Source organism: Thamnophis elegans, chromosome 3, assembly GCF_009769535.1.
Source record: "Thamnophis elegans isolate rThaEle1 chromosome 3, rThaEle1.pri, whole genome shotgun sequence".
NCBI classification, from domain to species: domain Eukaryota; kingdom Metazoa; phylum Chordata; class Lepidosauria; order Squamata; family Colubridae; genus Thamnophis; species Thamnophis elegans.
Window position 1 is genome coordinate 53,011,756 of NC_045543.1, and position 12,419 is coordinate 53,024,174.

Consider the following 12,419-nt stretch of genomic DNA (forward strand, 5'->3'; position numbering starts at 1 on the left):
GAGACACGCCTGCGAGGGCGCATCGGGTGTGTCCCCTTTCTGCACCGCCACTTAGATTAAGCCGACCCCATCTCTCTTCGCCTGTCTGGAGCCCGCCCTCGCAGCAAAACAGGAGGCGAAGTCCACGGGCGGCGCTCGACCCACTCAATCACGCAGGCTCACTACAGCCTGAAAGGGGGGGGAGGGGGGAATCAGCCAGACTCATGGCGCATGCTCACACCAGCACCAGGCAAGGCGGGGTGAGCCAGGGGTTGGAAGGAGGCAGGGCTTGCCTGCTGCTGCTGTGTCGGGCTTGGAGAACGGTGGCTGTTTGATTGGTGGGAGGGTCTGCGCGGGGACGTTTCCCCTCAGCCGTCGCTCCTTCCCTCCCTCCTCCCTCATTCACCTGCCTGGAACCGGTCTCGCCATGGAGGTGCAGAAAGTAAGTGGGGGGGGGGAGCCGAGTGGAGGACGGAGAGATGGGGGGAAGGGAGCGCTAAGGGTCTGGCTTCAGCCTCCCGGAGGAGGAAAAAGAGCGGGGCCCGAGAGGAGGAGGAGGCCGTGAGGTGGCTCGTGAGTCGAGTGGGCCTCTCCCCTGCGAAGAAAGTCCTCACCTTCTGAGCGTCTCTAGCCGTCTCCGGCTGCTCCCTCCCAACCCCCCCCCCAATTCTCGTTGTCCGTTGGCTGGCGCGAGGCGACTCGTCGTGGGTGATCCCTACCTGGCAAGCCAAGTGATGCCTTGTAGCGGACGGGGCCCATTGACAGGCACACACACACACGCCCCTCAGGCGCCTCTAACGGAGGAATTAATGCAAGGAGACCTCGTCCTCTGAATGCCTTTTTGTGTCTGTGTGTGTGTGGGTGGGGGATTAGGAACCCCGAAGCAGCCCCTTTTGTGAGGGGGGGGGTTAGATCTGCAACTCCTATTATCCCAAAAGCAGCGAGCATGACACTGCTTTCTTTGGTCTGGGAGTACAAGGCTGCTTTCTGGGCGTGGGCCGCTCCACTTTCCCTTGTAATAAGGGCTGATGGTGGATGCTGGATCCAATTGCTTCATAGGAAGGAATCATGTTGGAAAAGGGAGCCTGGAAGCTGCTGTTTCTGGTTTGTTTTGTTTTTTTAAATAAGTTCCTCAAAACAGTGTGATTACTATGTGAACTGCCAATCTTTTCCTGCCTTTCTTCGTTTTCCAAATAGGCCAGTGGGAGTAAGATGAAAAGATCTTTTGTTAAGTATAGTTCAGGAGGGGGGGATAATTATTTATATTCAAGATATTCCAATAAAAGCTGAATGTGATTACTGTGTGGACTGCCAATCTTTTTCTCGCCTTTCTTCGCCTTCCAAATAGGTCAGTGGGCGATCCGAAAGATGAAAAGAGCTTTCCTTAAGTACAGTTTGGGGGGGTGGGGTAGCAAATAATTGTTTATATTTGAAATACTCCAATAAAATTTTCCAAATAGGTCAATGGGAGATGGTAAGATGAAAATAGCTTTTTCTAAGTACAGTAGAGGAAAGGGGAATATAATTAAATAATTATATTTGAGATACTCCAATAAAACTTGAATGGATTTCTCCAATTCTACATTGTCTGGTGGCAGCACTGCTAATAGGATGTACAAGATGTTTGTAAAGCTGGCTAGCATACAGAAGTCCTAAAGGCATTTATTTGCACATAAATCACAATGCAAAATTAAAATAAGTTTTTACTGCATTTTTATTCTCCCTGTTGGAATTCCATTTCCATCCTTCAATCTCATAAAAGGTGATGTTGTAATTTAGGTTGGGAATGGTCCTAATTGAATATTAACCATCTTGAATACTTAAAGTATTGCCTAGTCATAAGTTGACACTGTGAAATTGGAGACATGTGGACTAAAGCAAAGGAAAACATTTTGCATGCAAATTCTATCAAGTGCATTTGTAATATAGGAATATTGCTTGAGAATATTCTAGTTGTTTGCAGTTTCAACCAAGACTAAGGAGAAACCCACATGGAACTTTAGTGTTTTAAATTATGAACTTTTAGATAAATTTTTAAAATACTTAGTGAAATATTGTTTTAATTTTGAAGAAAGGAAAAATGAACAACTATTTTTATATTTGTTCTTTTGCAATACAGCATGACCATTTTTCATGTGTAGTAAATTCAATAGAATGGGTGTGGCTTTCCATGAATAAGAGAAGGGAACTCTTGGAAATCCAGGTGCTTAGTTACGAATTTGTCATTCTGCATTCATTTTTAGTGCATGAGTGTCTTAGAGCTTATTAGTAGTATTAAAATATACATTACTTCTCTAATCTTGTCTCTCACTACTTGATATGAGTTAGCAATAGGAATAGGTTTCATTATGCTAGACACTACATATATTGAGGCTGTTCATTTGAAGTATCAAGTTTTAGGTGCTTTGTATCTAAATAGCATAATATAAGAAAATAGCATGCTGTTTTTTTTCTTGATGATGACTAGATTCCTACAGTATAAACGTGTGCAAAAAAAGGTTAAAAATTGTAAATCACCTTTTGTGACTACAGGGGTCATTTTCTTAACAATTATTCATTTGACTAAACATATTTTCATACTTATGACCATTGCAGCATCCCCATGGTCACCTGATCAAAATTTGGATGCTGGTTCATATTTATGATGGTTATAGTGTTGTCCCAGAGTCATGTGATCACCTTTTATGATATTCTGGCAAACAAAGTCAATGGGGAAGCCAGATACATGTTACTTCTGTTACTAATTTAACAACTACAGTGATTCAACAAGTGTGGCAAGAAACTTCATAAAATGGGTCAAAACTCACTTAACAATTGTCTCACTTAGTAACAGAAATTTTGGGCACGATTATGGTTGCAAATTGTGGACTACCTGGATTATCTTCAGTGGCAGCAGAGAATATAATTCCTATATCATTATGCAACTAATGACATTTTTTTGCTTTTAACAATTAAAGAAAAATTGCCATTCGCATACCTGTTAATTTAAATAAATAAACTCTTAACAACTGCTATATACAGAAACCATTTCCTTTTAGTTCATAACAATATGCAAATTCTTTCCAGTAGTTTTTTTTAAAGTCGTGATTAAGATTCATATCACAATGTATGTCTGGCAATTTTTCAGGGTTTTCATTAATGGAACTGTACATAATTATTGCTCATCATGACTAGGAAAATCTGGGCAGAATGATAGTTTTGATTTGTCCATTAATTGAAAAACTTCCTTTTTTATAGTCCTCCCAACTATTCAAACTTTTGTGGGTTTCACCTTAATATCTTTTAAATTAATTAAAACAATGCTGATCCAATTAGCAAAATACTGCTGGGTTAACTGGATAACTGAGGTCATTGCAACATATCAGAGTGTAGGTTCACACTATGGATTTTGCTTTGTAACCAATATAATGGATAATTTGGGAGTTACATCTGTGAATTTGTCTTTATTTGATAACCTTCCCTGTCTAGTCTAAAGAATAGTTTTTAAACTTACATAGTGAGATAGTTGGTAAGTGAAAATAGCACAACATTCTCATAATTTAAGAAAGACGATGGATATTTTTGGCACCTTTCAATAGAAACTTTTATCTGCAAATTAGATTCTGCCTTTCTACCAGGAGAGTGTGAGTTCTAGTCCCACCTTAGCCCTGAAAGCAGCTGGGTGACCTTAGGCCAGTCACATTTTCAACCCAACTGACGTCACAGGGTTCTTGTTGTGGGGGGGGGGGAGACAGAAAGTATGTTAGATATGTTTGGCACCTTGAGTTATTTGTAAAGTAATAAAAATGGGATATAAATAAATATAAAATTATTTCTATGTTGTAAGGACTGCAATAAAAATGAAAGTCTATAAATGTTTATTGAATCTGAAGTATAACCAAAGACCATTAGCCATACTATTCACCTAGAGCAGTGATGGCAAACCTTTTTTGGCTGCCATGCCAAAAGCGAGGGAAGCACGGAGGGGTCATGCACCAGCGTGCCACACCCATAATGCTGTGCACGCGTGCTCCCCATCGTGTGCGCATGTGCATGGTCAGCAACACCCCCCACTTTTGCCTTTTTTTTTTTTGCCTTCCCCAGGCTCCAGAGGCTTTCTAGGAGACTGAGAAAGGCGAACACAGCCCCCCCCCCCCCACGCCTTCTGGAGGCCGCAGGAGCTTCCCTGAAGCCTCCAGAGGGCAAAAAACGGACCTACGGGGAACCCGGAGGTTTGGGAATGGTGACTTCTGGTTTGTCCGTAGGGGCGATTTTTGACCTCCAGAGCATTCAGGAGGCTTCCTTGAAGCTGTTGCTGAACTTCCAGTTTGGGGCCAGTTTTTCATGTTTTCCGGAAGGTGAAAAACAGCCTCAAAAGAACGTCGAAGTCAGCTGGCCAGGGCGCGCATGTGCGCTGGCCAGCTGACAGGGCAATGCCTTGCATGCCCTGACAAATGGCTCTGCGTGCCATCTGTGGCACATGTGGCATAGGTTTGTCATCATGGACCTAGAGTCTGATTGGTAATAAAAACAGCATGTCAGCCCTAGTTGAGAGAATGCAATCTCTAGGACATAAGCAGTATACATTATATAAAGTTTGAAACTGAACAGAATATAAAAGTGTAGTACACTCTAAATTCAAGGCTAATTACTAATTTTTTGGATTATAAGATGCACCTTTTTTCCTCAAAAAAGAGGCTGAAAATCTGGGTGCATTTTATACACCGAATACAGCATTTTTACAGCCTCCCGAAGCCCCGCCCCTTCACCAAAATGGCTGTGTATATCCTTTTGAAGGCTTTCAGAGAGCTCCTGGGGGCTGGGAAGGGCAGAAATGAGAGGAAAATGGCTCATTTTTTGCCCCCCCCCAGGCCCCAGCAGCACTCTATAAGCCTCCATAAGGCTATGCATGCAATTTTTTTGACAAATAAATGGGCCCGTTTTCCGAAAAATTTGTTTGTTTTTGGTGCCCCCCCCACGCCCCCAGGAGCACTCTGCAAGGCCCCCCCAAGGCTATTCATTCCTTTTTTTTTTTTTTTAGAAAAAAGGCCCATTTTCGTGAAAAACGGGCTGTTTTTGGAAGGTTTGCAGAGTGCAAAAACTCCCCCCCCCCCCTTTTGGAAAGCTCTTTAACTGATTGATGAGAATTACATTGATCAAGTGCTGTGCCAGAAGAAACACCTACCTATCTACTGTATTTCTCTATCTCTTTCTCTATTTCTCTCTCCCTCTACCTACCTACACACACTCTATCGCACGCTACCTACCTACTGTATTTCTCTCTCTCTCTCTCTCTCTCTCCCCCCTTTTACCTACCTACCTACACACATATTCTCTCTCTCTTTCTCTCCCTCTCTATCCCTCTATCTACCTACTTACTTTTTTTAAAAAAAAAGCCTCTTCAAAACCTTGGTGCGTCTTATACTCCAGTGCGTCTTATACTCTGAAAAATACAGTAAATGTAACAACGGATAAAAGTATGGCATTTTAAAGAAAGTACCATTACTGTGTATATTAGAATGCTAGGCCTATAGTTAATTTTTAAACAATCATTTTTCGAATAGGGATACTATAGCAAATTCACAGGGATGCCATAGGATATTTGGTTATTTTATAAGCAGAACTGTGTGCCCAGAGCATTACCATGCACGATAGGGAACTGCTAGGGGGTGCCATAACCCTAGAAAATTTTGAAATCTCTGCTATAGAGGGAAAATCTCTTCATCCTTTGCAAACAATTTTAAGTTATGGTAGCATTACAACAAACATAATGATTTGCAGCATCCTTCTCCTGCCAGAGATGATAATGTACGATGTATACCTTAATATGAACAAATGGATGCTAGCATGTACCTCTGATGTATCTCTGTCTCTTCCTGGGTCCATATTAAATAAATCCCCTTCTAGACTATGGGCTTCAAGGAGATCATTTTAAGAGGTAGACATGATTAATTTTGTATGTTTTGTTCTGCCCTTAACTAAGCCATCATGGTTTTGAAATGTATAATAATATACATTTTCTAAATTTACTAATTTAGAAAAAAGAAAACTTACTGGGATGATAATGTGGTGATTATCTTACAATTTTTATGTCGGAGTTAATATTTATTTATTTATTTATTTATTTATTTATTTATTTATTTATTTATTTATTTATTTATTTGTCTTGTATGCCGCCCACTCCCGAAGGACTCTCACAGGTTATTGCGGCTCACAATAGACAAGGGAAGGGGAAATAAATAGACAAAGACAACACTTTAAAAAATGCAACATTCACAGTTTCCGTGGGGCTGGATGTTTCACAAGCCTCCCGGCCTGCTGGAGCAGCCAGGACTTGGTGGCTTTGCGGAAAGGCGGGAGGGTAGTAAGGGTCCGGATCTCCACAGGGAGGTCATTCCAGAGGGCTGGAGCTGCAACAGAGAAGGCTCTCCCCCGGGGAGTCGCCAGCCGACATTGGCTGGCGGATGGAATCTGGAGGAGACCTAACCTGTGAGATCTAATCGGTCTATGGGAGGTAATCGGCAGGAGGCGGTCTCTCAGGTACACAGGTCCGATGCCATGTAGGGCTTTATAGGTAGCGACCAGCACCTTGAAGCGGATCCGGAGACTAATGGGTTAGCCAGTGCAGCTCGCGGAGGATAGGTGTGACATGGGTGTACCTGGGTGCACCCACAATCGCTCGCGCGGCTAATAGTATCCCCCACCATTCAGTGTTAATTCCACTACTACCCATCATGGTTCCATATATACCACCATAGAGCAGAAGGTCATATTATATTTTCTTTGTGACATTTCTGTCAATTGGGATCAAAGGATCTTCTCCATTTCAGTTTCTCCCTTATAAGGCTGGTATTTTCTTGCATTTCCTTTATTGACGATAAACCTTATTGACAGTTCTCAACTTACAACCGGTTGCTTAGTGACTGTTCAGAGTTACAAAGGACACTCCCCCCAAATGGTACTTATAATCCAATTTCAAAGTTACAATGGCTTCACACAAGGACACACCGGTTGTGAGCGTATTTTAGCTGCTTGGCTCACCTTTATGACTGTTTGCAGTGTCCTGCAGTTTGTGACCATGATTTTTGACATTTTTTGTTGGTTTCTAGGATTTATTTTCAGTTTCTAGCAAAAAAAAAAATGGTCATGGGTAAAATTTATGTGCTTAATCACCACAGCATTCACTTAATGACTCTTGCAAAAACAACTGCAATGATATACAACTGTAATTCTGGGCTCAGTTATGGTTTAACAAGGACTACTTCTTTTTCTTTAACACTTTCCCTATTATATACCAATAATTCCATTCTTCATGTTCAGATATCCTATGTCTACTGAGAGGCAGTCTTTTAGTATCATAACCAGTTTGTCAAAGGAGGCAAATAAATCACTGTGGACCATTTACTAGATTAGCCTTTAGGGGTTTCTACTCCTAAATGTTCAACATTCTAATTGTAGCACCTTTTAAGATCTCCAGTCCACTTTAATTAAATTGTTTGTGTCTAATGCCAAATTAGTTTGGATCAACTGAGCATTATTTGAAGTTTTAATAATGCAAATTGTCTTAAATGAAAATGTCAAAGTAATGTTCCAGATTTGGTACAATGTGCCAAAGCCTCTTTCATGTTTTTGCTTAACAGGCATTCTTGCAGCTGAGTAAGATAAAATTCTTTGTCATATAATAAAGCTGGCTTGTAGTTGTGTTTTAGGACATAATCCTCATCTGGATAAAATCAACACAGGACATGAACAAGTCAGTATTACAGTTGCTGATAATCATCACAGTATCCTGTAGAGCAGCTTTCCCCAATCACCTCTACTTCTATTAGGACAGGAGTTCTAAGTGCCATTGCCAAAGGCAGTTCTAACATTGGAAAAGAAAACTACTGTATAACTGTCAGAATTAATACATGTTTAGAGTCTGCTTGAACTTGCAGGTTTCGTACATAATGCAGTAATGAGAAAAAGAGAATAATTTTTCTGGCTGTTTAATTTTTCAATAATGAAGAATTTATAGAACATGTCTATAAAGATAATTTGAATAAAACATTGAATCAGATTGGAGGTGCAGGCAGCCTGAAAACCCAAGAATTGCATATAGTTACTATAAATTGAGTAGAATCTGAGATTCACTCCATTTTGCTTCTTTCAAGTGTCTCTTGGAAGTTTTCTTTCCCACCATTGACAACAAGGGTCAGTGAGTAGACTTCAGTAACTTTTCATATTTAAAGTAAATATTATTTTAGTGAATGAATATTTAGAAATAACTTTCTAAAGTTGACCTGAATTTGTCTTTAGTAAATTTGAGTGGAGTAAAATTTTAGATTGTTGCCATTTTGCAAAAGAAAATGTTATTAATGTGGATTACATTTCATAATAATGAATGCATAATAAAGAACACATTGTATGCCTATTGGGTGTTATATAGATTATAAAAGAAAATATTTCTTCCCTGATGCCCTGCACTGACAATTTGAAGACTTGCTTGATTATATGGATTAAGGACTCTGCCAATTATATTTGTTATTACTGTGTGCTGCTTTTTACACACAGAGATACTTTTATCATTTTCTTCATGCCTCACACTCACACAGAGCACAATTTGATGCCCTGTTCTCCTTATCACCAGTCTAGATACCACGGTATTTCTTATCAGGATCATCTTTGCATATGCTCAGACCACAAAGTTAAGTTGGTAGTGCATGTGTACTAGACTGCAAGTATCATGATCAACAGCTGCAAGATCACTGGACTGAAATATCCAAAAAATCATACAATTCCTAATTATATCTATGACAATTAGACACTAGTGGGTATGTTTTACAACTAACTAAGCCCAGGCTGTATATCGTTCCATACCAGTCTTCGGAAGTCTGTGAGCTGCCTTTTCCCAAGCCTTCCCATTTATCTGTATACGGAATCTTGTTACATTTTACAACATTTTATCCCTTGTCAGGTTTGACTTATTATGTGGACTTCTGCTGTGCTACAAACGTTACTGCTTGTGTGTTTTTAAATCTCTTAATTAATTGTACATCTCATCTTTGTTTTCTTCCTTCCTTTGATCTATGTCCCCTTACATAAATAAATATGAAAATATTGTCGACTTTGTTGAATTTGTTCTTTTGATTCTAAAAAAATGAATATACATTTTTGATGAATGTATTCTGTTTTTAGGAAGCGTTGCAAAGAATTATCTCCACATTGGCACATAAAAATGATGAAATTCAGAACTTTATTGAAACTTTAAATCACATTTTGGAAGGAATACAGGTATGTTGGATCCTTGTAAACTGATTAATGTTTCTTTAATAGTAATCTTAAATAATATTAGTGAATGTCTAATCTTTCTGACCACTCCAACAAGGAAAAAGCAGTGGGAGTTCTAGTTAGAAAATATTTTTTAAAAATAAATAGGTGATACTAAATCACCCCATTTCCTTCTAGGCAAGACTAGACTAAGATGGAAGGGAGTTGTTTGGAAAACTTAGAGTTAGAGTGAAGACATTAATTCCTAACACCCATGTGTCTTTAAAAAATATGTACATTCATGCATTTTATGTGAATAACGAGTATACAAGAAAAATACTTTGTCCATGGAAGTTTATGAAATCAAGAAGCAATATCCCCAAGAGCGTGCTCATATGCTTTATAAAACATTATCACTTGGTTTTTTTGCTACTTTCCTCATTCTCAAAGGTGACTGGGATTATGACTAAATTGAAATTGCTAGTAGAAGTGAAGTGGTATTCAGCAACTATTACTTTGCTACTGTGGGCATTGAAAGAATGCAATATCATTAAGCAAATGAAGTTTGTAGTACAGTAGTAGCAAAAAATGTTATTTCTTTTCTACTAATTCACTACATTTTTATATTGGACATGAGATATAAAGCTCCTCCTTAATTATATGGCATAGAAGCATAGCAGGTTAACAGGGATAATGAAGTTTCATCTTTGTAAAGCTAGCCAGTTTATTTCTGTGGTTGATAAAGTGCAAGCAAATATACACTTCATGTATCTTGCAAAAGAACAATCGACTTGTGGAGACAAGATTGAGGCAGGTACCTTTGCTACTAGTCCACTGATGTATCTGCTGGGAATGTAACAACATCTAGTTATATGTATTTAGCATAGAAAGCCAGTAGTCTTAACAGAGAGGCCAGAGAACATTCTGTTAACTCTTTAGTATATGTTATAAATAAAAACTAATTAAAGTTAATTGCAGGAGTTGATTTATGAATCTGATATGGCTAACTGAGCTCTGTGTCATGAAGCCAAAATTTCCATTGTTCCATAGCTATTAACTACCATTTTATCTCTGATGATGAAATAATGATTTTAGATGGAAAGAGTGTAGAATAACCCCCTCCATACATACACACACATTCACACATACCTTTATTATCTGACAGAACCTCTGCTGCTGAATGGATGGTACTCCTCCTTTCCACATTTTTTAACATTTTGGTAGCCGTCATCTTGGCTAGCATTCTACTGCCAAGTTATAACAAGTCTGTTCAGATATTGATTGTTCATATACTGAGACTTATGTAGGGAGAGCAAATATTGTGACACTTTGCCACAGGCATAGCAAAATCTTGGAAGAGTTGGGATATTTTATCGCCTGAGTTGAGTAGTAGCTGCCTGGAAATGCAAATAATAGTAGCAGCAAAACTAGTCCTCTGTTCAAAGCACAGATTTTAAGTGAAAATTGTATGTCTTTGGAATACTGTTTGGTCAATTGCATTAGAGCCATATTACCTGAGTAATTTTTGTAAATATTGTTGGGGAAACTGACTTGATACACATTTTTCCTATTTGATATAAAAATGATGAGGTATCTGTTCAATATTAATCAGTTCTGTGTAGTAACAATAAGTTTATAAACTGGGAAGAAATGACTTTGTGGCCTATCCTAATACTTGAAAATCAGGATTTATAAATTAGATTCGTAAATAATGTATTTATAATATTCTTAACTGTTCTTAAATTTGTTAGATACTTATAACACTTGAACTATGCCTGTATTTTCACTAGTTATAACCTCATAATAAATCAATACCACTACAAAATGTAGCAGTAGTATTTATTTATTTCTAAGTGGGTGCTAAACAATTAATTTTCTAAATTGAATGTTAGCTTGTATAGGAAATTCATGTCTTACATTTGATAAGGATTATTAAAACAGTAGGTCAAGCCTGATATGTATGGCTAAACATGTGAATGTTAATATATAATATTAACTTTACTATTGTTTTTAATAAATGCATTGTATCATTAAACTACGTTACCTTTATTTACAATTTTTGTTGAATAAGTATATAAAATACCAGGGATGTTAATAAAGCAGTAAAATCATTTTACAGACTAATTCTTCCAGTGTTATTTCTGAGTTGGAAGAGGAATTTGATGGCTTATACTCAATACTTGAGGAAATGAAAGATATTATGACAACTAATATCAAGCAAGAAAAAGCACATAAAATCCAGGAACTTCAGGTAATTATTTATATATAAACTAGCTAATAACCTGGCGTTGCCTGGGTATTTATTTATCCCAATTCTATATTAGACAGGAAAAGGAATGAATTATATGCATAGTGTCAAATCAAAGTAATTTTATTTACAGGCGTTTAGAATAATCAAAGCCTTGTTGAAAATGTCCAAACCAAACATAATTTCTAATGTTGGATTTTCCCCCTTACCAGAGGGAGCCCCCTTGTGGAGTACTATGAAGCCGTTACCATGGCAACTCCACTGCGGTAGAAGCCATTTTAAGGTACAACAGGCTGTATCTTAACAGAACATATACACCAAGGGGTACTAGGGGTGGTTTACCCCCACAGTATTTGTTTCCAGAGAGTAAGTCATCTATATACCAAGTTTGGTTGAAATTGCTCAAGGTGTTTAGAGTTATGCTGGAACATCCACACACCCACACCCATATATGATTCATAGATCTTTTTCTTAAATTCTTCTAGGATAATTTTACTGATTAAAGAAAATAGTTTATTACCTAAATATTTTTATGTATGGATACAACCGTAACTCTTTGCCACCTAATCTCTCAGGTTTAAATTATATTGATTGGGAAAATAAAATTTTAATTAGACTTTGTGTACATGATGGAGTTTTTAATTTGTTAAAGCAATTTTCTTGAGATAATGCCCTTCTAAAAGATTACTTACGTTGCTTTGTGGTTATCTGATTGGATACTTTCTTTTTTAGAAATGTTTAATGGTGTAATGGACTAGTTTGTGTAATATTTAGGTCTCTATTTTTGGATATCTAAATAAGTTTTTTAATGTTTAATAGTTTTGATATTTTTGTTGTAATATTCAAGTAAGGGATGAGAGAAATTCATATTAAATGGAAAGTGAAATTATAAACATATAGTGCTAGGTATATATGTTAATTTTTATTGAGCTTGTTGATTAATAAGGGGAGTTGACCTAGAGTT

At 38.0% G+C, this 12,419-nt stretch overlaps 1 protein-coding gene across 2 annotated transcripts in view; it reads left to right on the forward strand.

The window, feature by feature from the left end:
• The first annotated feature begins 233 nt into the window (after positions 1-233).
• The window catches only part of FSD1L (fibronectin type III and SPRY domain containing 1 like), a 42,562-nt gene continuing 30,376 nt past the window's right edge, over positions 234-12,419 (forward strand). For both annotated transcript variants that reach the window (XM_032214072.1, XM_032214073.1), the window contains exons 1-3: positions 234-421; positions 9,136-9,231; positions 11,327-11,458. In XM_032214072.1, coding sequence (XP_032069963.1) covers positions 407-421; positions 9,136-9,231; positions 11,327-11,458 — 243 coding nt within the window. In that variant the 5' untranslated portion in view covers positions 234-406. The remainder of the gene's footprint in view (positions 422-9,135; positions 9,232-11,326; positions 11,459-12,419) is intronic.